The sequence below is a fragment of the Exophiala aquamarina genome (genome assembly GCF_000709125.1).
Source record: "Exophiala aquamarina CBS 119918 chromosome Unknown aczIA-supercont1.10, whole genome shotgun sequence".
Classification (NCBI taxonomy): Eukaryota; Fungi; Ascomycota; class Eurotiomycetes; order Chaetothyriales; family Herpotrichiellaceae; genus Exophiala; species Exophiala aquamarina.
In genome coordinates this window covers 668,254-691,608 of record NW_013550578.1, presented here as the reverse complement: position 1 = coordinate 691,608, position 23,355 = coordinate 668,254, and the positions used below count along the sequence as shown (strand labels likewise).

The 23,355-nt window shown below is 49.5% G+C and overlaps 10 protein-coding genes across 10 annotated transcripts; 5 read left to right on the top strand and 5 right to left on the bottom strand.

Moving 5' to 3' along the window:
- Window positions 1-2,494: 2,494 nt before the first annotated feature.
- On the top strand, window positions 2,495-4,243 carry A1O9_09535 (uncharacterized protein; the record flags this gene model as incomplete). Its single annotated transcript, XM_013401505.1, has 1 exon — window positions 2,495-4,243. The coding sequence occupies one exon, from the start codon at window positions 2,495-2,497 to the stop codon at window positions 4,241-4,243; it is 1,749 nt and encodes a 582-aa protein (XP_013256959.1).
- Window positions 4,244-4,836: 593 nt separating this feature from the next.
- Window positions 4,837-5,094, bottom strand: A1O9_09534 (uncharacterized protein; the record flags this gene model as incomplete). The annotated part of the gene is made up of 1 exon (XM_013401504.1): window positions 4,837-5,094. One exon carries the CDS (start codon window positions 5,092-5,094, stop codon window positions 4,837-4,839), a length of 258 nt encoding a protein of 85 aa, XP_013256958.1.
- Window positions 5,095-5,752: 658 nt separating this feature from the next.
- Window positions 5,753-6,676, top strand: A1O9_09533 (uncharacterized protein; the record flags this gene model as incomplete). The annotated part of the gene is made up of 2 exons (XM_013401503.1): window positions 5,753-6,026; window positions 6,135-6,676. 2 exons carry the CDS (start codon window positions 5,753-5,755, stop codon window positions 6,674-6,676), a joined length of 816 nt encoding a protein of 271 aa, XP_013256957.1.
- Window positions 6,677-8,312: 1,636 nt separating this feature from the next.
- Window positions 8,313-10,339, bottom strand: A1O9_09532 (uncharacterized protein; the record flags this gene model as incomplete). The annotated part of the gene is made up of 10 exons (XM_013401502.1): window positions 8,313-8,516; window positions 8,590-8,698; window positions 8,785-8,855; window positions 8,918-9,050; window positions 9,109-9,244; window positions 9,306-9,430; window positions 9,490-9,687; window positions 9,765-9,894; window positions 9,955-10,085; window positions 10,161-10,339. 10 exons carry the CDS (start codon window positions 10,337-10,339, stop codon window positions 8,313-8,315), a joined length of 1,416 nt encoding a protein of 471 aa, XP_013256956.1.
- A 550-nt stretch (window positions 10,340-10,889) lies between these two features.
- On the top strand, window positions 10,890-11,903 carry A1O9_09531 (formamidase; the record flags this gene model as incomplete). Its single annotated transcript, XM_013401501.1, has 1 exon — window positions 10,890-11,903. One exon carries the CDS (start codon window positions 10,890-10,892, stop codon window positions 11,901-11,903), a length of 1,014 nt encoding a protein of 337 aa, XP_013256955.1.
- A 196-nt stretch (window positions 11,904-12,099) lies between these two features.
- On the bottom strand, window positions 12,100-13,201 carry A1O9_09530 (uncharacterized protein; the record flags this gene model as incomplete). The annotated part of the gene is made up of 2 exons (XM_013401500.1): window positions 12,100-12,605; window positions 12,661-13,201. 2 exons carry the CDS (start codon window positions 13,199-13,201, stop codon window positions 12,100-12,102), a joined length of 1,047 nt encoding a protein of 348 aa, XP_013256954.1.
- An 830-nt stretch (window positions 13,202-14,031) lies between these two features.
- A1O9_09529 (uncharacterized protein) lies at window positions 14,032-15,735 on the bottom strand (the record flags this gene model as incomplete). The annotated part of the gene is made up of 1 exon (XM_013401499.1): window positions 14,032-15,735. The coding sequence occupies one exon, from the start codon at window positions 15,733-15,735 to the stop codon at window positions 14,032-14,034; it is 1,704 nt and encodes a 567-aa protein (XP_013256953.1).
- A 709-nt stretch (window positions 15,736-16,444) lies between these two features.
- Window positions 16,445-17,755, bottom strand: A1O9_09528 (uncharacterized protein; the record flags this gene model as incomplete). Its single annotated transcript, XM_013401498.1, has 1 exon — window positions 16,445-17,755. One exon carries the CDS (start codon window positions 17,753-17,755, stop codon window positions 16,445-16,447), a length of 1,311 nt encoding a protein of 436 aa, XP_013256952.1.
- A 1,310-nt stretch (window positions 17,756-19,065) lies between these two features.
- On the top strand, window positions 19,066-20,739 carry A1O9_09527 (uncharacterized protein; the record flags this gene model as incomplete). Its single annotated transcript, XM_013401497.1, has 2 exons — window positions 19,066-19,789; window positions 19,868-20,739. The coding sequence occupies 2 exons, from the start codon at window positions 19,066-19,068 to the stop codon at window positions 20,737-20,739; spliced, it is 1,596 nt and encodes a 531-aa protein (XP_013256951.1).
- A 547-nt stretch (window positions 20,740-21,286) lies between these two features.
- Window positions 21,287-23,194, top strand: A1O9_09526 (mitochondrial Rho GTPase 1; the record flags this gene model as incomplete). Its single annotated transcript, XM_013401496.1, has 1 exon — window positions 21,287-23,194. One exon carries the CDS (start codon window positions 21,287-21,289, stop codon window positions 23,192-23,194), a length of 1,908 nt encoding a protein of 635 aa, XP_013256950.1.
- Between the last annotated feature and the right edge of the window lie 161 nt (window positions 23,195-23,355).

Below are 23,355 nucleotides of genomic sequence, written 5' to 3'. Positions count from 1 at the left end.
TTATGGATTCTCTGGGAACAGACGTCAATGCTGACGCAAATAATCCTGCCTTGGAGGAAGAGGAGTGTGCCCAAGAAGTAGGTCTACTGCGTACCTACAGCATTTCCTTTGTTCAGCCATTTCCCTTACATGATTTCAACTGTCCAGCTCCGTTGCCTTTTGCTAACGGCGTTGTTGCAGTTGTTCGACCCGGGATTTGAAGCCGATATGGAGTTATGGAGTACTCTGGTGCCTGTGACCACCGCAGAAAACTTTAGTATGAGCCCTTTCACCAGTTGGATGCATTAATTGGGATTCGCTGTTGGAAGAGCTTGCCATTATGGCACTACCCTTCGGTTCTGATACGAAGTGATAGTTCGTACTTATGCGGTGAGACTCCGCGGACGAAATTCCCGTGGCTTGGAAGACCTTATGTGGTAGTTATAACGATTGTGATGGTAGAACCGGTGCCGACTCGGGCGGGCTCGATCAATTGTGCCAATATATATATGCTCGTCTCGAGATTGTTGTAAATTTGAAGTGAGTCATTCCTCTGTCCGTTCCATAGTGCCCTTAATGCTCAAAGGCCGGCTGGCTAATTAGCAGAAATCTCCGAGGGCAAGCGCGCAGACCCAATCCTCTGGCATGGCGAAAATTCAGAATCAAGGCGATCGATCAACGGGCGTGCCTTGAGAAACGACAGCCCTATAAGTGGAGGGGACTGCCGTTATTCCTTGCTTAGGCGTGGAACTAGCATACTCACTAGGTCTGCTGTATTCTCCCTTCAAAAGTACCGAGTCTCCCTCGAAGCGGCTTAGAACTTGGTCTTCCGGCCGGCGAGATTCATTGTGCCCGACAAGTTTCGTCGCCTGCAAATCAATCATTCGCCAGAGCTACGATCCTGACAATCCCTTGTCTGCTTATTGGACTCCAGCTTGCCACAATAATTTTTGCAGTTGACAATGCTAACTTGAAACGGGGACTGGGAGCCGGGACCAAAACCTCACTCGCATTACACGAGTTGGATCCGAGCAAACAGTGAAGTCGAAGTATGACTGCGCCGAGATATCACTACAAAATCATAGATGAAAGCGTAGAAGTTCCAATATAGTCTAGCGCCTGCTCTCGCGAAACTCAATCACAATGAGCTACAGGTCGAGCGAAAGAGGCCGTGGTTTGAACTCTTGCCAGCTTGAGATACGTGTGAGGTCAAAGCGGCCATCCTTTAATGGGAGTGATGTGGTCACTCGACGCAGCTCTATGTAGTTGGACCAAATTTGCCCCCTAGGCTGGAAAAGATCCAGTGACTCCATGGGACGCACTTGTGGGTAAAAGTTACGGGCCCAGAGTCCGGGAAAATCGAGATCTCCGAAGTCACTGCTAGCCATTAGTTCGATTGACTTACTGCTTGCGCCCTTCAATTTCTGCTGCATTGCTGGAAGCCTTACCTGGCCAGCAGAGGATCATATCAGCTACGAACCCCAGTCCACAGAAATTTGAGATTTTGCCCTGACTTCTAACGTTCCACACAGAGTTCCTTGTGTGTATTGTGTGCCATGTTAAATACAACTGGACAGACTTTCATTTCATATTTTCATTCCACAGCTCATCCATTCAAACGCCGTGAACGAAGGCCGCCTTCCAAGCTTTTTCCACCATAGCGACCATACTATCGTCATAAGGGCTGACGTCAAATACAACCGGATTTGGAAAGATATTTCCTCTGTGCGAATAGTCGTAGAACTGCACGGGAACTTCCTCTGCGTCAATAACCTTTCTGTAAATGCGACATGCCCATGCAAAGAAAGCAATTCGGATGAATAATGCATGTGCGACCAGTTCATAACCAGGACAGATGTAGCGGCCAAAGCCAAAGGCTGATAATGCCTGATCGTCGGTTGATCCTCATCGGGTGTCTTCTACGTGGCTGTGGGCTTTGGACATAACCATCGCTCAGGATTGAATTGCTTTCCATCGGGATATATCCTCCGGTTTCGATGCAGTCCCCACTGATTGCCAAAACCCAAAACCCCTTAGGAATATGATAATCATCATATTATGCGCTGAAGAGCTTGCTGAAAGCATGAACGAACTTAACTACCGCACAGAGCGAAATATGCAGTCATAGTCACCATTTCATATTTGAGATGAGAATAATGTAAATGGGTCCGAGTGATCGGTGCTAAGTTATTCAGAACAATGAAAGGATTGACACGGAGCTCAAATCGCGCACCGAGCCCGAAAAATTCCTCTATATTTCCGGGCTCCCAGACAACACCGAATTCCGGCTGCAGGGTGCCACCCATGGTGCATTGCTTGAAATTTGTTTCCGTGTCAGCGTGAAGGGGCCAATTCCCGAACTTCCTCGTCGACGATAGCAGTCCTTCGTAAGGAAGGCTCCCCATCTGGAAGATGTCAATTTTCGACAAAAGTTCCAAAACATTGAAGCCGCTCTATCACGAAAATCATACGTGAAGATTCTTAATTACTACTCCTGTGCCGAGACGTAAAAGAGATGATTTCCAAATCGCCATACGACGATATCAACATCCCAAAATGCAATATTCTATCATATTTATTCCCGACAGGGAAGGATCCTTCTTTGACACCACTCTGGATTGATGCCAAGTTCCCCAGAAATAGCTTATCGCCAGCTGATCTGTTGCTCTGGGTGAAGAAGTTTGCTCTGGGACTGGACAACCTGGGAATTGGGGAGAATACTGCCATTATGGAGTTCACCCCCAACCACCTCTATGTACCGGTGATATATCTCGGAGCCGCGGGTTCTAAAAGATATTACACTGGTGCTAACTCAGCATACACCGCTGACGAACTTGCTTATCAGATGTTGATCGTTAAGCCCGCGGTGATCCTGGTCCACCCGAGCCTCTTTAAAACTGCAATGGCCGCAGCTAAAAAACTTGGAGTACCAAAGGCGAGGACGTTTCTTTTCTCGGCATATACCTGTGCTGAGCAAGACGGTGTTCGAGACTGGAGAACACTCCTTGCTTCAAACCAGGACGCTGCTTCCTGGGATTGGGATGAGCTCGGCAATCAGGCTGAGATACAGATAGCAACTATTAATTTCTCCAGTGGAACAACAGGATTACCCAAGGGGGTGTGCACCAGCCACTATAACCTCGTATCAAATGCATCTCAAGTACTTCGTGGGATGTTCGATACGGCGCCAGAAACACAGATCGGAGATAATGAAAAGTGGCTTGCTGGTCTGCCTCTCTATCATGCTTTCTCTCAACTATACACTATTAATATCGCTTGCCGGCTGGGGATTCCCGTCTACATCCTGGAAAAGTTCGCCCTTACTACGTTTCTTGAATACATCCAGAAATTCAAGATCACTACGATACAAACGGTGTCCCCCGTAATGGCCTTGATTGCTAGCACCCCCGATACTATGAAGTTCGATTTAAGTAGCCTGAAAAATGTCATGGTGGGCGCAGCTCCGATATCGCTAGAACTACAGTCCGACCTAATAAAGCGATTTGGGTTTTGCATCTCCCGCGGCTGGGGGACGACGGAAACTACTTGTGTCGGCACAAAGCTACCTATCAACAGGATCTACAATCATAACAGTATAGGTTACCTACTTCCAAATACACAAGCCATGATCGTGGATGAGAGGGCCCAGGAGATTGAAACAGGCCCCGGAGAGCTTTGGATACGTGGCCCTCAGATGATGCTGGGCTACTGGAAAAATAGAAAGGCAACGAATGACAGTTATGCTGCTGGGGGTTGGCTCAAAACTGGCGATATAGTTATTGTCAAGGACGACCTATGGTGGATCGTGGATCGGAAGAAAGAGCTGATCAAGGTCAATGGGTCGCAAGTGGCACCCGCAGAGCTTGAAGCCGTCCTACTTCAGCACGACCTAATTGTGGATGCGGCTGTAGTGGGACTGTCGGTTGATGGAAATGAATATCCTCGAGGCTATGTTGTGGCGCATCCTGATGCCCTCGGCCAAGGTTTGACAGAGGAGGATATCTTGAGTTATGTGGCCCAAAAGGTGGCTAAACACAAGCAATTGAGAGGCGGAATACAGTTCAAGGAAGCAATTCCGAGGCTTCTAAGTGGCAAAATCATGCGAAGGGTTGTTAAAGAATGGCAAAAGAAGATGCACGACTTATCCAACAGCAGCGTAGTCGGCTCTAGTTTGGTTCTTAATTTCAGAGTAAGACGAAAGTCAAGAGAGAATAAAGTTGGATTCGCATTCAATTTGAGGCACAGAAAAGTGATGAAACACTGAAGGTCAAAGCCCATCTCTCTTAGGTCCGGGGAGCAAGACTTTAACCCTAGCTGTTGCATTGCTGGTCTCACTGCTGCATTACCAGCCTTGTCCACCTATCTTCCATATCTTCCACCAGAGGATAGTCATTCATCCACGGGGTAATACTCTTTTCACCTCCTACCAGAGACTGCGATTCTGCGGAGGGTCAACGACGGCAATATCTAGACAGTATTGTCGGGCAAGCTATAGCGCGCGCCAATTTCTCGCCTTTTCTTGATCTTTTGACCTTCTCGCTGTCCAAACCTTCGTCGCCGTTCGGACCAACCTTGGCCAGTATCTCCGCAGCCCATGCATCAGCGTCAATTTCTGTGCCAATGGGATTCGTGCTGAATAATGGCCCCTTCATAAATGCGTCCGCTTCTCCTTAGTATCAAAGTTATCTACCTGAAGTTCGATTTTGTTGCCGTCAGGATCGCCGTAGTAAATGCTTGTCGTCGGTCCATGATTGATAGTCCAGACCGGCTCCCAAGCTTTTGAATGGAGGGATGTATAGACTTGTGCCAACTCTGTGAGAGTGGAATAAGTAAAGGCTAAATGATCGACTTCTGCGTTCAGTCCACCTTTTGATTTGGAACATGCTCCGGGCTCGCAAAAATGGCGATACGGTGATGTTCTTCATCATAACGTAGAAACGTTATGTTGGCAGTCTTATGGACAACCTCTGCCCCTAATAAGTCAATATACCACTGACTCATTTCCTCGTAATGGTCCATGGTAGTACGGAGAACAGCATGCGCAAAGAAGGTGGGGCTTGGGTGTGGTTTTCCAGGCGGCTTGGTGGTGCCATTAATGACAACCTTCGGAGTCATGATGAACGATCGATTCAGAGCGAGCGGAGATGTTCTGGCCTGAATAGGGCGGATGATCCGGGCCTGTTGCAGCTGTTTGAAGGTTTTCGACGAATTTCATCCTCGAGAGAAGTCAGATTATCTGTTCAAACAATGTTGAAGATCCCTTGCAGACAGTCACTCATCAAGCCTTCCTTCGATCGGTATCCGGTCCGGGGAGCGACAGCTGCGTTAAGTTTGACGAGCTCTTGGATTGTTTGTTATGCTCCAATTTCCCACTGAAGGCTTGCAAAACAAAAACGCCCTTGATTCGGCATGTCCAATCTGGATTTGGTCCACACCAGGACATTTGCCTTTCGGCGTTGTCTCGTTTTCCCGAACTTTGGCGCTAGGATTAGGTAGGCCCCCTGATCTGGGGAAGATGGGGGCAATGCTGGAGCTCCAGGCCCAGCATGGTGAGCACAAGGTTCTGCTCCACACTTAATCAGCGGTTCGCTTGTTATCCCTTGTTATCCGAGAATCACTGACTTAGGGATGTGGCTACCCTGGTCATGGAGGCAGAGAAAGACATAAAAAGGACCTATCCACCTCGCAAGTTCTACAGATAGGCGAGATGAGCACTGACTCAGTCAACACCGCAGTGGACTCGGTACAGATATCTAACCTTTAAGCATCAAACATGTCTGAGAAAAGTGAGATTGACCATGCTCAGATCGAAGGGTTGGGAGCAGCCACTGGCACTCCTGAACCTGTCATGGATCACTCCAAAGAGGATGAAAAGGTCACTGCTATCTCTGTGCTCACCGTGATTGTAAGTTTTTATGCGTGCTCCAATACAGGGAAACAAAGCAGCTCACCTTGTTATCTTCAGGCCATCATCTTTGGCTACATGGCGCAGACTGCTGTTATTCTCGCAGCGGGGATTGGTGCTATCTTTGGTCTATATGTTGCTGGTGCTATGGTCAAAACGAACCCGTCGGGATAGCGTGGTTATTTCTACCTGCTGGCAGGTATATATTTAATCGCTGCCTTACTACTGGCCATCTTCTATCGGCCATAAGTGCGACAAGAGCAGAGATTGAGCCTTTCCGCAAATTTACGCGACTTGGATCTTCCTGCTATTATCCTCGTGGTGATCTCTCTATTGACATTCTGTGTCGGCATAGGTTACACCAACAATCCATACCCGTGGACCAGTGCTCGTGTCCTGGCACCGTTTCTTGTCGGTGTAGCCAGCGCCATTGCTCTGGGGGGTTATGCGGTTTTCTACAAAAAGCACGGGCTGTTCGACCACGATCTCTATACATCTCGCAATTTGGCCATTGCGCAAGCAGGAGTTTTTGTCGCGTCTCTCTCTTACATTGCCGTAGCCAACTATTCTGGCTTCCAATGCAGCTTCCTCTACGGACAGAATCTCTTCACGTCGGGACTTATCTATAGCATTGTCTATTATGCCTCAATCGTAACCACGATTCTTACAGGAATGTACTGCTCCCGGACAAAGAAGGTTCGACCGCCTGCGGTACTCGCGTTTGGGTGCTTTATAGTCTACTTCGTCCTCATGGCAACAGCAACAGCTTCAACACCTATCGCAAACCTCTAGGGCTACAACATATTCATTGGCATGGGGCTCGCGCTGTCACTGAGTCCTCTCATTGTTGCCGCTCAACTTTCGATTCCCCCGCGACTGATATCAACCGGGACTGGCTTGGTCATTGCCACTAGAGCTCTTGGCGCATCTGTTGGTCTGGCTATTTTCAATGCCTTATTCAATTCGACAGTGCGTAAAACCTTGTGCCAAAGATACTGGCTGCTGTTATTTCCTTGGGACTGCCAAAGGCTAGTCAGGAAGAATTTGTTATGGCTCTCAGCACCAAGAACGAAGAATTTCTGTCGAAGATTACAGGAGTTACACCAGTAATCGTGCAGGCCGGGCTAGAAGGTATGCTAGACGCTTACACAATTGCTTTTCGGAATGTTTGGATCTGTGGTGGGTGCTTTAGTGTGGCTGCGGGTTTGAGTATGTTTAGGAACTTTATATTTCCGATCAATCTCAACTAACTTTTCTGCTGTGTTGTGCTTCGTTAGAGATCCCAGTGATCAGTTCACTGCACATGTCGATGATCCAGTTAATGAATTCTGCATCTTGCACCACGGAAAAGAGCATTTAAGACCACTTGAAAAGGCAGAAAGTGTGCAACACTACGTGTGGGTTCTAGAAGGCAACGAGAAACGGAAATCTTCTGACAGTTCTGTTAGACTCGCCTAAAAGCCGCGGATACTTTTTATTCTCTCGGTCGTCTGCCGTATAGATGCTTTGAGGGAGAGAGCCCGCGCATTCCCGTGATTCTAGCTAGTTTCCCTTACTCCCACAGGCTGGTGTCTCGATTTACAGGACGATCTACCATTATGAAACCAGCTCGTAGATCCAATTTGTTAGGTATTATGAAGCGTTAAACTGATTACTGTTGACCCAGTAAATAGAACATTTCACTTTATCGCTTCTCTTTTTCCATCATAATTGAACCGCCTAAATTATAGCCTTTACTTTCTTAAAATCATCTAATAGCCTTATATGAAATACCCTTACTATAAGAACTAAGGCACTCCTCTACATTCGGTAGATTACTTAGATATCTACGGCTTTAAGGCTAGTCTAATCTACCCTGATTTCTGAGACGCCTAGATATCTATAGAAAAAGCTATTCGCGTGTGAAGTAAGAGGGCTACGAAGGCGCTAGGGCCCGAGGAAACCCACATGCCGGCTCAAGGGATAACTCCTGAACGAAAAAGCTTGCTTGCCAAACCCAAGATCGATGCTCTTCTTAATCAGAGCTTTGACAGATCGTTTAGTTGAGGGTGACTGAGCAGAGTATCAGAGTAATTACGATAACAGTCTTAAAAAGCTTAGTAAGTCTTGTGAATAAAGGTACTCCATAAAAAAACTCAAAGGCCAGGTGAGGATGGTGTTCGAAGCATGGCGGAGAGCTTGTGGAGCCTTGCCCTGCTTCCATCTATACAAGGGTTCCATCTCGTTATCCCCACCTGCTGTTGAACATCAACAAGAACTCCAGGAATATCGCCTGAATTCCACGTCTGGCTTCTTCTTGTACTCCAAGACCAAAAAGATGTTGTTCTCACCAGTTTATTACAACTTATTATCCCAAGCATGCGGTCTTTTGGCCAATCTATCCGGACAAAGCACATAGTTTCCGGCAACTCACTGGATTAAACACATCCTATGAGCAGGTAAAGGCCCGTTTCACGCCATTTACGGCATAGGCGTCTACGATACTTTGAATGGTGGTGTAAGTACCTGCGATCGCCATGAAGGAGCCCCCTACCACCACGATGCAGTGGAATGCACAAAGAGCCATTATTCGCTTATTAGATCGGTAGCTGTCGCGGTGCATGTAGAGACCCATGATCGCAGGAATCACCAGCTATGTTGTATTTGTCAGCAGGCTCACGATTGTCTCTCAAATGGCGCCAGCGGAATTATGGCGAGGCACTTACACAGGTGGGAGAACAGCAAATCGAGCCAATAAAGCCGAGGATGTAGTTGAAGAAGGGAATAGCTTCTGCAAGGAGAAAAGACAAAATGGTGAGTCCAATTGTCGACGACCTGTATGAGCCATGATTAACATTGAACCAACAATAGCGCGATTCTCGTCGAGATTGGAGCACAAGCCTCGAAAGGACACAACTTACAGCCAAGTTGCCCAATGTGTGACGCTGTTGCTTTGGAGGTGATTCGAGTCGCGCAAAATACGAACAAGAAGCTACGGAATAGACGTGGTCAGCTCCTTTGGTCCTCTGTTGGCTCACTAGCGATTGCACTTACAAATTTTGCGGCCACATGGACCCATAAAGTTGAGGTCATCATGAAGCCAGGGATGGAGACGCCATAGGCGACCTTCTCCAGAGTACCTCCCGCACTGGCCAAAGATGGACTGGCAATGTATTGTCCACAATAGCTAGTTAATATCGTATGTCAGCTTTCTGGCATCTTGCAGGCAAGGAAGATGCACTCACATATAGATCACTATTCCAAAAGTCATGTAGCAAACCACCAAAAAACCCTGAGAGATGAGAAGAGCCTTGGGAAACTTCTTCGGTACTTTCATTTCGGCGATAACAGGCATGAATGTGGAGGTGGAGCCAAATCCAGCTGCATTATTCCGGTCAGCTCGGATCTAACTAGATCGTGCCTGATGCGAATGAGCACTTACAAAAAAGATTGAGAGCCGCAACCAAGCCTGCAACGAAGCCAGGACTGCCAACAGCTATAACACCAAGGTCATACGGACCGGTGGGGGGAGCTGCAGCTGGTCTGTCAACAACTGTAACGCCAACACTACCAGCAGCACAAATATTAGTGGATCTTGTCAGGCAACAGAATCCTGGGTCCCTTACACGATGATAAATACAGCGGTGAAGATGCTGGCGAAGCCAATCCAGGTCAATATGGCCAATTTGCCGAGCGTTCTGATACTGGATAGCAGGCCAGTAGCGACAGCGGCCACTAGTGTCCAAAGGATAGTACAACCTTTGCCGTTGGCAAGGATTTTCAGGCCTTGAGAAAGGCCGATGAACCCTGAGCCCGTTGCAAGGCTGATTGTATGCACAAGCGTCAGTTCAGCGGTCTTTAGCATCGAGTCAACGAGGCTTAAAAATCCAACTTGACTCACATCCAGGTCAGCAGGAAGAGCACAGATGTGACTTCACGCGCGATAGGCCCGCCCACCAACATGGCGGCATCCACAATATTGTGAACACCACGGTATTTCATTCGAAACTGGTACATCACGTAGGAGTAATCTGTAATTGCAACTTTTTAGACCCCATATCTCAAAGCTCGGGCCATTCTTGTGAACTCACACATCGTCAGACCGCTCCACAGGGCGAGGAGCACCAGACCCGGTCCATATCCAACCACGCCCAGAGCAGCGGGAATAGAAAGAACGCCGGTTGCGAAACAGAGCTTGACGAGGACGACGGTGGTGCGAAGCCTTCATGAAAGCCTTACTGTTAGCACATACTTCCACAGACCAGGCTTCAAGGGATGCTTTTCTGGCATAACTCACGTTCCTAAAGCACGAAACTTCGCCTTCTCCGTATTTGCCTTGAATACTTCTCCGTCGTCATCCATGTCGCCGACTCGGACGTCCTCTTCAGAGTTCAACTGCTTTCCGACCACCGACGCCATCTTCTCCCCAATTTCTGAGTTGGACTTTGAGCGGGAAACTGCCTCAAAACTATTCATTGTTGGTGTCTTAAGTATTGTGCTGCCTTTGGCTTTTGACTGCCTGCCTGCACTGATGGTTGATGTTGCCTCGTAGAGTCTGATCCGCAAAAAGTGGTCAGATATCTTATAGTACTTTAGCAATTACATTTACGGACTCCCTTCAAAATGCACTGGTTGCGCTCAGTTCCGTCGAGTTCAAAGGCTCGAACCTGCGTCGTTCGCTTGCCCGCCCTGTCACTGGTTGGGAGGCCGATGATCTCTTGACGAACTTTCCAATTGTGACCAATAAATGAAGTCTATCTAATCTACGGGGCTGCGCGCGGGCAAGTTCGGGTGTGGGCACGCACTAAACTGTGGAGGCGTTGATAGGCGCTCGATACTGACTCCACCTAACTCAACCTCCAGATATGGGGATGGGGTAGTGAACATCCCTTGGACTGCTGAGAAACGCCGAGAAACTGATTGGAGTCGCTCAAATGTCTGACGACATGTTTGCACCGACAGACCAGCTTCAGTTGTATTACTCGGAGCACCGGCACAGTCCTCTGGTCCAACTCCATTCTTCACGATGAGCGGACTCAGCGGGTTGAACAAGACCTCTGGCGGTATTGTCGTTGCCGCCATCCAATCGCAGCTGTTCCGCGTCGACACTCCCGAAGACCTTTCGAAGGCCACAAACCATGTCTGTAACCTAGTTCGTCGTGCGAAACGGGAATATCCTGCCGTCGACCTGGTGCTTTTCCCGGAGTATTGCATCCATGGCTTGTCGATGTCAACAGACCAGAGTATCATGTGCACCCTTGATGGACCAGAAGTGGCAGCATTCCGAAATGTATGCGCCGAAGAGCAAGTCTGGGGCGTCTTCAGCATCATGGAGAAGAACGAGCGCTCAGAGAATGCAATGCCGTGGAATATAGGCATTACCTTCGACTCGAGCGGCAACCTAGTCAATTACTACCGGAAGGTACACCCTTGGGTGCCCGTAGAGCCCTGGTATCCTGGCAACCAAGGACTATCGGTCTTTACTGGGCCTGGTGGTATGAAAATGTCTCTGATCATCTGCCACGATGGCATGTTCCCCGAAATGGCGCGCGAGGCTGCATATCTTGGAGCCGAGCTGCTTTTACGCACGGCAGGATACACCTCGCCCATCAAAAGTAGCTGGGAAATCACCAATCGTGCCAACGCCTTTACCAACCTCATGTATACGGTCAGTGTGGCGTTGGCAGGAGCCGATTCTACATGGCGAAGCATGGGCCAAGCCATGTTCGTTGATCCGGAAGGGAATATATTGGAGCGTGGAGATGGAACTGCTGACCACGTCGTCGCTTGTGAGATTCGACCCGAGGAAGTGCGGCGACGCCGCCGCGAATGGGGTGTCGAGAACAATCTCTACCAACTGGGCCACCGTGGATATGTGGCAGTGAACGATGGGGCTCGCGACTGTCCGTACACATACATGAAGGATCTGGTCAAAGGACACTATGAGACAGCTGAAAATGAAGACGTCAAAATCAAAGACGGAACATTCTGCGGCTTCCCACCAGCAACGGCAAACTACCAAGTCGAAAAAATAACTTAATGTTCAAAGTGGACCATTATCGCATGCATAGTTCTGAGCCTTGCTATGGCCTTTCACAGCCTTGTAGATTCAAACATAACTATAATAGAGCATATTCTACTCAAAGCATTCAAGGCTAGTCCATGATCCTTTAAAAACCTAGTGTATTTGATGTGTTCCTTTTCCTCATAGCAAGCAGGCATAAAGATTATTTAGTCTAGACAGCAATCGGTTGGGCGAGTGTGGTATGTTCTATCTTGGTAGGCGGTGTCTTGATATCAGCCCCTCCCATGGAATAGCTCTGCTTATATCGCCTAATAAGATGGTCCTCGACTTTCAGCGGGCCATATTTCGGGGACTCTCCAGGTGCAACACAGGTAGGGATAGCTTCAATCACCGTGTCCAACGCACCGTCATTGAAGAATGCAACCGAGTATCGAGGCTTGTTGGAGGTGGGGGACATGACCCTGTGCATTGTGCTGCGATATCTGTCGTTTGTCCACCGTTGCATCAAGTCACCTATGTTGATGACATATGCTCCTTCGATCGGTGTTACATGATGCCACGTTCCAGTTGGCTTGTGCAAAACTTCTAGTCCTCCAATATCGTCTTGAAGGAGAAGCGTTAGTGCTCCAAAGTCGGTGTGGGCTCCAATCCCTCGTCCGCGATCAGTCGCACCCTTCGGCGTGGGAGGGTAGTGATGTGAGCGGCACAGCTGAATCCCTATCATCAGGTCAGGGCGGGAGTGCAAAGATTAATGACAAGATATTAGACTCACCATCCGGATCCGCTGCAAAAGCATCGAAGTAGTGCTCGTCGAGATCTAAGCTCAATGCGATAAGTCGAAACATGCTTGAGCTCAACTCATGCACAGCAGCATAGTACTCCATATAAGTCTCTCTGAAGTTGCTCATCTTAGGGAGGCTTGCATCAGGCCACTGATTAGGCCCTGTCATGAAGCGTCCAGGCAGCGTCTCCTGTCGCACAGTGAAGCCCTCTTTGACTTCGAGCTGAGAATTATCCTCCAGTTCTTCAAGGCGCTCGACTCCTATACGCTCATATCCACGGTTGCAAGGCGAGTATTCACCGGAGATCTTCTGCTTCTCGGCCAATGGAAGTGCGAAAAAGGCCGCGATGCTCTCGATGAAGCGTTTCTGAAGGTCGGCACTGACAGAATGGCCGACCACCTGGAGAAAGCCGACGTCTTCCATGGCATGACGGAGTTCTTCTGCACATGATTTCTTTGCTTCGAGATCGCCATCAAGATAGCCACTCAAGTTGATAACAGGTATCTCGAGATCGGGTTTCGAGGAAGGCATGCTGGCGAAGGTGTCAAAGTCAACCCGTCTTGAAGTGCTGCAAAGGTGGGACGTTGATAGCTATTGCTATTATGAAGTCTTGAAGATGATGTTTTGTATAGGGAAGACTTCAAAAGAGACCATGTTGCCATCGAAACGAGCATTCTTAAAAGACCCTCACACATGGGAATACGCGCAAACGTGGACGGGTGTAGGCACAACCATGTGGCAGCGTGCTTCCCGGACCCACTATTTACTTGTGCAGTTGAGGAAAGGTTTTGTCCATTTCACACGACTGGGCGAAATCCCCGGAAGGGTCTCATGATTGCTGTTGTGGATCACCAATAATCGATGGAATCTTACCGCCTCGTCAGCTGGGGTAGAGCGAGTCGGACCAAAACCTGGGACACAAAATCCGACGGGACCGGACATGAGCGAGCCAAGGAAGGAGAAGCCACGGGACAAGGCACCAGGTCACTAGTGTAACGGATACATATCGCGCAGTACTGTTGTTTACTCATCCCGCGGACAGATAGACGGGTCAGAAATTGATTCCGATATCTGGGGCCGCTGGACTGGTATCAATGATCTGGACCAGTGAAATTAAGGCTCTAGCCATGGGAGTGACACACCAGTACTCGTAATGGGTCGGTCACGTCCAGGGCATATCCAGAATTCTTACGCAATTTCTTGACGTTCCACGAGAACGAGAACGGGTGCAAGAACGAAACACAATCGATGATCAGCCAGCAATGGCCGGATTCGACTCGCTTGGTCTGCTCTGAAGCTCACAGTTTTTGCCTGCACAGGCTTAAATCAACATGCGACTTTACAATCACGGCTTTATCCTATCAGATTGACTTATCTACCGCGAAATTGAACTCCTGATCCCAATCCACAGGGATGTACGAACAGTAATCCAATGTTCTGTCGACGTCCGGTGCAGGAAAGTTGAAAATCGTGCCGAACGTGAACTCTTCCCCCAGATCGTAGTTGGAATAGATGCCTGCACCATCGGCAAGCTGGGTTATCGAGGAATCTTGATCCGAGAGCCTATGCGCCTCCTGCACGAGATAATCGCTGAACTCCTTCCTGGCCGGGACAAGGAGTCGCTCATATTCTTCGAGACAGCCGGATGCTGCAGGCCATCTCTCTGCCAGAGTGGCGAAGAAGCGCGAGAATGCGTTGATTTTCATCTCGATTTGCTTCAACGTATACGTAGCAGCAATCTCGATCTTGATCCGCTGCAGTGCTTGGAGAAAGACTATAGCAGCAGAGAAAGAGTGATAGCAAGAATGGAAAACATATTTGCTGTTTCCGAAATCCAGATTCGCTTGCTCCCAACTGCCGTCAGCAACGCCCACCGCTGCGGAAAAGGCCTTGAGAAAGTTTTCGACCGTAGGTTCTTTGATGCGCGGGCAAGGCCGGAACAGTGTGACTAGAATATAGTCGCAAGCAATTCCTGAATAGTGTTTCATCTCATCCCACTGTGATTGGGACAGAGGATCTGTATTACGTGCTGCACCGTCATGAATTTCCGCCTTCCAGTCGAGAATGGCGCGTTCTTGATGTGACATCCATCCCTCCAAGGTCGCGAATTCTTGTGGTATTGGCTCGTTGTGGAAGAGGATGGGGACAATATCGCATTCTATCTCACGATACCGCCAAATATAGTGAGAACTGAACTTTGTGACACGACCATTTGAGTCAATCCCCGCTGGTGTGATGGCGGCGTCTTCTACCTGGGATGGAAACTCCGTTGTAATGCTTCTTCTTTGAAGATTGATGGGGCGTAACAACGCGCCAGACACTGCGATTTCCATCTCCCATGCGCTCCAGAACACTCGCCGCCGCAGATCGCGCTCTAAGACCGAGATCTTGGCAGCATGATCTGGAAGCTCTTGGTGAAGGCCAAGGTCGATACAAGCTTGACTAATGAAGCCAGTGAGAAGCCAGAAATTGGCCACGCTGGGATTGAGAAAGGCATATTGTGTCAACAACGTGAGAGCTTGAAGTCCGCGTAGATCATTTGTTAAAACTCCCGGCATCTGCTCCATGGCATTCTCGAAAAGTCCCCTTGCAATTGAGTCAGCCTGGCTTTGATTTGAACGAGCAGCAGTGGATAATGAGATTGCCATGATGAGATTTAGTGTATAAACTTCATACGGAGTCACAGGAATTCGAGAATTTCTGTCTGGCCCAGTTTGATGAAAAACAGCATCATGCATAGCGACGAGGTCCGGGATGTAATGGATAGGATACTGCGGAGACACGCGGGTGACATAGTTGTTGAAGAGATAGTTTGCCACATGCACGGGTATTGACGGTAACGGCCTGCTTGTTGATTGGGGGTTAATGATGGATCGAGGATGGTTCTCATGGATATCGTTCATGATGCCCGTTGTTTCCTTCGCAGAAGGTAGGCGTGTTCCTGCCACCACGCACCGAGCCAGCGGTACCGTAGCAGACAAACCCAGAAATGGGGGAGTGATAGCAGCTACAAGCTGATCGACCACCGCTGTCGCGAAACCACCGCTCGCGGATGACTTTATCATGTGAGTTCATGTCGAAAGAGATCTATACGGTATTTCATAACTGTGCATACTTACTTGCGTTGGGTCATGCCTCTGCCCGTTTTCACGCTCCCTGTGGGCAATCTTGGTTTCAAGAAACTGGGCAATGCTTCGTGGCATATGTCGCGAGGTAGTAGTATCTATTGCCACACACTGAACGCCAGCCAGGGCGCAGCGGGAGCAACCTGATGCGAGAGCATCACAATGGACCTTTCGCAGTGCGCATCGTGCGCACGACCGAGCCCGACGACGAACGCGCAACTGGGATGTCATTGCAATTGCATCGTTAGGTCAAAGGCATGGTGCATATCAGGAACATCTTTAGGGAGCTCCGTCACGCACGTTGTGGTTCACGGCGCAATATCCATTGCGCAACCAATAAGGCTCAAGCATAAGCATTCGCTTCAAACTCATGTTCTGCATGATTGTTTGTAGATACATAGGCTAACTTATCTTATCAGTCAGATAAACAGTGGAGCCGAGCCAGCGATAAGTGCCGTAAATGGCCCCCCGCTGTCGCCCGAGGGCGGCCCAGGCAATAATCGTTACCAGCCAAATGAGCGTGGGATACCCCACGGTTCTCGAGAGCCGAACCGCGGCTGTGGGGTGGTCCAATGCATAGTCTCACCATGTGAAACAGCAGACAGGGGCGGAACGAAAAGTAAAAGTTCAAGCCTTGGATCTCAATCCATCACGGTATCATTTCGTGTTGATTCTGCAGACAACACTGCAAGGATTTTAGCAGAGTTGCCGCTGCAGCCCATTTCTCCGACCACTGAGACAAGAGTGCTACCGACTTGCCATATGCCAGCATCAGGCTGGCTCTCGATGGGTTATCAACCGTCGGGATTGCATCAATGATGATTATACTCGCTTTGTAAACCCAATATGGCGTCGCAAAAGTCGCGATGTAGCCATCAGTAGAGTATGCTTGAATCAGTCTGATAGCCACGAATGAGGTTTTTCTGAGCAATACTCGCGTCTCCCATAGTGTTGAAACTATGTTGGGGTGGAGTGTTTCAAGCACACCATCGTTGATAAGCATGACAGCGTCGCAAGAAGCTGCATCTAGAGTCCCGCGTCGAAGTCTCGACTGGAGTCGATACAAGGAGCATAGAAACTCGAGCGGTATTTCTGACGAAAAGGTTAAAGGGGTGGTAGGCTCTGGTAATGTTGTAGGTCGTGTTAGAACGTTGCACACATGGTTCTCGAGGCAGTAAATCGTGTAGTATAGCGTCGAAAGGTTCGGAGACTGGGTAGAGTCGACTGACCCAGCAAGATCGATCAACAACCGAACAACGAAGCCGAGTTGTTGGCTGATGTTGCCACTAATGGGATCGAAGAGAGAATAGAGGACAAGTAAAATACCCACCCGGAGTGTAGATATCGATGGCTCGGCTGTTGCGGCATTCATGTGTTGTAAACCACGAGCGTATGCTGCAGACGCCACAGTCTTGAGTTCAGAGCTGTGAACGTCGTCACAGTGGCATGCGATGCCACAAACCATCTCCAATACGCACGCCTGGGTAGTGACAAGTGCATTGTCGAATTCCATATCCGCATTTAGCCATGGCAAAGATGGATCCAAGACTGGAAAGACTTGATGGACTGAATTGAAAAAGACTTCGAGAAGGTAGCGGATAAGCTCAGGAGCCATGAAGCTTGCACTGGGTGGTGCTTGAGCGGGAAAACTATGTGTCTGCCGCTCGGTCCATGTTTGGGGTCTCGCATCCTGGTGGTCTTGAACATCTAGAAGGATAGAACCAGCTCCTACGTATCGGTACGCCCCTCGAGAGAAAGCAAACTGTGGTTGGCGCACTGGTAAAGACTCGTTGGTTGCTTGGATTCCAGGCTTTTGCGGTTGATCTCGAGAAGATTGATTCACAGGACTGCCTTGCTGAAGGTGTTCTATGAGTGATGATATGTAGCTATTTCGGGTCAGTCTTCGATTCCGTGTACTCGAGAGTATCGAACCTTCTTGGAAGCTCTTCCTGGAGCACATGGTCGTAGTACACGCAGTCTACATCAGCCTTTGCACAGTTTTCACATGATGGCAGCTTTGTGTCACATCTACACAGTGGCGATCAGTACCAGAAGGTCGAAAAACTATCATGGAGAAAAGAGGCTACCTTCTTCGTTTCTTCCTGCAGCGCCTACAAGCTGGAAGAGCGCCCAGCAACGATTTGATGTCAATATCTTCGCAAGCATTCTTGGAGGACATGGATGTTTCGATAGTTGTTTCCTCCATCTATTTCAGACAAGAGTAATTGGCCGTCGCAAGTGACAACGGACAATGGTAGAAGATAATTCCTTGCGAGGCGATCATAACAAGGGGTAGCGTAGCAGAGGTTGGGAACTTACCGAATGCATTCATAGGTGGGTTAACTTTCGCCAGCCCTTATCGGCTCAGAAATATCCCCACACATTGTTCCAAGCATGATGGGCCTGGCGGGCTCTTATCGACAAGCCTCGAAGATGCTTCCGTTGCATACGGAATTGAGAAAATGTTCCGATCTGGTCGACCTTGAAATTCTACACTTAAGGAAGCTCTCTAAATTCTTACCATAGAAGACTTACTGGGTAAGAATCGGAATAACTTCTACATCAAATTCGTAGACGGTGAGAAGGAGATTATTAGAGGCGCCAATATACCTTTGGCGAGTGTGGGGACGAGATATTTCAATAGAAATATGGCGTTGGTAACGGAGCCACTGTCAGAGTCAGTACAAGCCTAAGGAGCATTGTTCCTTGTAAAATCCCACAGATACCGTTTCATGATAGACGCAAGTAGGCTCCAAGGATAGTCTACTCGTACTTACAGGAATACTCCATACCTGGAAGACTGGGGTGGGCCTTGGCCTACGTAACATTAGCCCTATGTATCGTTTTGGTATGCTGGAGTAAATCCACAAAGCGCCCAAGGGCTTTTGACCTCCTACTAGGCAATTGGAAAACCCAAAGCTGTAGGCAACGAGCGTAGTGAGGCCACCCTTACTTGGCCAAGCGGGTCAATATCCGGGTCCCAGTGGAAATGTTCCATGCGTCTCGCTAGCCTGACGTTACCTTGATGCTACTGAGAACCATGCAAGCGTGATGAGTCGGCGGGGAAATACATGGGGAGGTACACCATAGCGTGCCGCACTGCCGCAATAGGAATTACAATGTCGTGAGGAGCAATCTATCTAGGACATCAGGCCTACGGACGGAACAAGGCGACCCTGTGGCAGGTGTTGTTTGAGCCACTCTGGTTGACTGCTGGACATCAACAGACTGAGAATGCTGCTCGAGACGCGCAGAATGATGGCTACAATCATGACGATGTTCGTGCTCGCCACGCCGCTGCTCGCCCAGGATGGCCGCCAGCAGTGTGACGCCAACATTTTCCTGAACGTCACATTGTTTGGGGGCGAAATCCTCAACACAACGACGCAGTATCACTCCAACCTCACCTTTGGGCCTGAATACTTCCTGGCGCAAATAAACTCGTACCCTGTCAATATCACCGGCCTCGACGTGTGTGAAGTCGCCGTAACGTATACGCACCCGGGGCAGAATGACACCATCAACACCATGATATGGCTGCCACGACCGGACCGCTGGAACGGCCGCTTCATGGGCATCGGTGGCGGCGGCTGGGGAACTGGTCAAGGCATCGCCACGCTTCATCGGCCAGCGGCCGAAGGTTACGCCGCCGTGCTCACTGACGGCGGACATTCGATGGTCGAACCCGATAGTAGTCCGCGCTCTTGGGGCCTGACGAGTCCCGGGAACGTCAACTGGGCACTTCTGCAGGACTTTGCGTCAATTGCACTCGACGACGCTGCGACGCTGGGCAAGGGCATTGTAAAGGCATTCTACGGTCGTCCACAGAATTACTCCTACTGGAACGGTTGCTCGACAGGCGGGCGTCAGGGTCATATGATGGCCCAGCGCTATCCACACCAATATAATGGGATTCTGGCATCTGCGCCCGCGTTTAACTGGAACGAGTTTCTTCTCGCCGAGTATTGGCCGCAATTGATCTTGAACGAGATAGGTAAGAGTGCACTTTTTATGGCCTTGAAGCCCTGAGTTTGGCCGAATGCTGCGCAAGATATTGACCAACATCTCATAGGTGAGTATCCCAGCCCCTGCGAGCTTGAAGCTGTTCGACTCGCCGCAATCGAGGCATGTGATTCCCTGGATGGTGTTGCAGACGGTATCATCTCGTATCCTGGCTTGTGTGATTTCGACCCCAGTGGAGCAGTCGGGAGGGTATTTAATTGTACGACAACATACGAGAACGTCACCATCACCTCGGCTGCTGCCACTGTCGCCAACGCCACGTGGGCAGGCCCGGTCGACCCGAGCGGCAACTCGCTCTGGTACGGCCTCAACCCTGGCGCAACCTTCGACGCCCTCGTCAACATCAGCTGCACCAATGACACGTGCGTCGGGAATCCGTTCAGCATCCCGGCAGACTGGATCAGCATCTTCCTCGCGCGAGACTCGCAGTTCGATCTGACCACAATCAACCGAACATCCTTCAGCAGGCTGTTCCGGAAGTCCGCAAACATCTATGATTCGATTATCGGCACAGCTGACCCCGACTTGACCGAATTTCGCGATGCCGGCGGCAAATTGATCACCTGGCACGGCCTCGCGGACCAGCTGATCTTCCCGAACGGCACGGCGAACTACGTGCAGCGCGTCCAAGCGCTCGATTCACACGCAACTGACTACTATCGCTTCTTTGAAGCCCCAGGCGTATTTCACTGCGGTGCTGGGCCCGGCTGGTTTCCCGGAGACGCATTCCAAAGCCTGGTAGATTGGGTGGAGAACGGTGTCGCCCCGGAAACGTTAGAAGCGAAGGCGATCCCTGGGTTGCTGCCCGGGCTGTCAGGAGGTGCGACCAAGCTGAGAACGGCGAACCTGTGTCTCTATCCAAAGACCATGGTGTATGTGGGAGGGGATCCGAACCAGGCAGGCTCCTTTAGCTGCCAGTGAGGCCTGACGGTTGCGGGTTCAGACAGTGAGAGGATATTGTCAACGGGAAGCCTCTACTTACGACAATGGTTGCCAGTTGTCCACCACGGCCAAAGGTCGATCTGAATAGACATCGGTACTGTCAGCGGATGCTTTTGTGGACTACTTGCGTATTAAACTCAGTTGAATGATATTTAGACTAAAGCACCGATCACTCGCGGGCGACTCGTACACCACATTTAATATGCACAATAGATTCGAAATGCTAGGTATTCTTATGACAGTCACGTGAATATGCAACTGCGGTCACGTGATACATGAACTTTCTCGAAGCCTCTTTAAACGCGTCCAACTTGCTCGTCTATTCAACTCAAGACCGCGCGTTTGCAGTATCAAGCCTGGTTGTCGGAATGACGCTTCCCTCTTGCTCAACCTGAAGTGAGGACATTCTTCACTTAGGTTTGATCGATCTTTTACCGCGTCTTCTCTATGGACATGCTCCATACCGTGATATGAAGTAAATAATCAGCGACTGCCAATCAACTCCTCCTGGTCTCGCACTGGTACCATGGCCACCGTCAGAATATGTGTCTGCGGTGACGAGGGGTGTGGTAAGTCTAGTCTTATCACTTCTCTCGTAAAAGATACCTTCGTCAGCAACAGAATACAAGCCGTTCTCCCTCAAATCACCATCCCTCCAACCCTGGGCACTCCTGAAAGTGTCACCACGACCATAGTCGATACCTCTGCTTTGCCTCAAGATCGTGCCGCCCTAGCAAATGAACTCCGCAAGTCCAATGTTATTCTCCTCGTCTATTCCGACCACTACAGTTACGAAAGAGTCGCGCTGTTCTGGCTACCACATTTCCGATCATTGGGTGTCAACCTCCCAGTCATTTTATGTGCGAACAAGTCCGATTTGGTCACAACCACTACGTCTGCCCAGGTAGTGGAGGAAGAGATGCTCCCGGTAATGGCTGAATTCAAAGAGATTGACTCTTGCATACGTACCAGTGCCCGTGACCACTACAATGTCAATGAAGCCTTCTTCCTTTGCCAAAAGGCGGTAACACACCCTGTCGCGCCTCTGTTCGATGCCAAAGAGTTGGTCCTCAAGCCTGCTGCAACCGCCGCCCTTTTGCGCATATTCTATCTCTGTGATAAAGACCAAGATGGATATCTCAACGATAAGGAGATGGGAGATTTCCAGATCAAATGCTTCGACAAAGGCCTAAGCCCCGATGATTTGCAGCATATCAAGGACACAATCAATCACCACCTTCCGGGGACGGTTGCAGCTCGTGGAATCAATCCACAGGCTTTCCTCCTGCTCAACAAGCTCTACGCAGAAAAGGGCCGCCACGAGACAATTTGGGTCATTTTGAGAACGTTTCAATACACAGACAGCCTCTCTTTGCAGGAGTCCTTCCTTCACCCGAAATTCGAAGTGCCCGAGTTTGCTTCAGCCGAGCTGTCGCCCGCGGGATATCGATTTTTTGTCGACCTTTTTCTAACTTCAGACCGAGATAATGACGGGGGTTTGAGGGATGAAGAGCTTGCATCTTTGTTCGCCCCGACACCAGGCATACCACAGTCCTGGGTCGACAACAATTTTCCAGCTTGCACTGTCCGAAATGATGCTGGTCATGTGACTCTACAGGGTTGGCTTGCGCAATGGTCCATGACGACCTTTACTTCTCCAAAGACAACTCTTGAGTATCTGGCATATTTGGGATTTGAATCGCCTGATCGTTCCAACACAACTACCACGGCCGCCCTCAAATTGACGAAACCTCGCAAGCGTAGAAGAAGGCCAGGGAGAATAGGTAGAAATGTCATATTGGCCCACGTGCTTGGAGCATCACAGTCGGGAAAATCGACCTTGCTCGACACATTTCTCGCTCGACCGTTCAACAATCTGTATTTGCCAACGATTCAACCGAGAGTAGCAGTCAACACGGTTGAACTACCTGGAGGTCGCCAGTGTTATCTGATTCTAAAGGAACTGGGCGAGTCGGAAGCGGCTGTGCTCGAAAATAAGAATAAGCTACTCGACCAGTGTGATGTTATAGTTTACACATATGATTCATCTGATCCAGATTCTTTCGCTTACATACCAAATATCAGAAAAGCGTATCCTCATCTTGAGGATCTACCATCGGTCTACGTCGCCTTGAAAGCTGATTTAGATCGGAATACGCAACGATCCGAATATCAGCCAGACGAATATGTTGGTCAGATCCAGAGGATGCCTCAAGGGCCGCCCATCTCTACAAGTGTGAGATGGCCATCGATTCAAGAACTATTTGTTTCAATCGCCGAGTTTGCTCTGGAACCGGTCACAGCATACCCTCGACCTCTACAGGAAGATGATGATGGTCAACTGATGCGATATGGTCTGGTGATTGGGGTAATAGTATGCGCTGGAGCAGCTGCCGTAGTGATCTGGAGAAGATCGGCGGTTCCAGGTGGCTGATGAGCAGATGTTTATGCACAAGAGAGCCAAATTCAGTAACATGAATTACTAGATCGATGATGCTCGAGCGACGATCGAACAGCGATAGCCACAATTAGCCCTTTTCGAGACAATGACGACGTGCTTACTCTTTGTTTTCTGGGCCTTGATAGGTGCTGCCC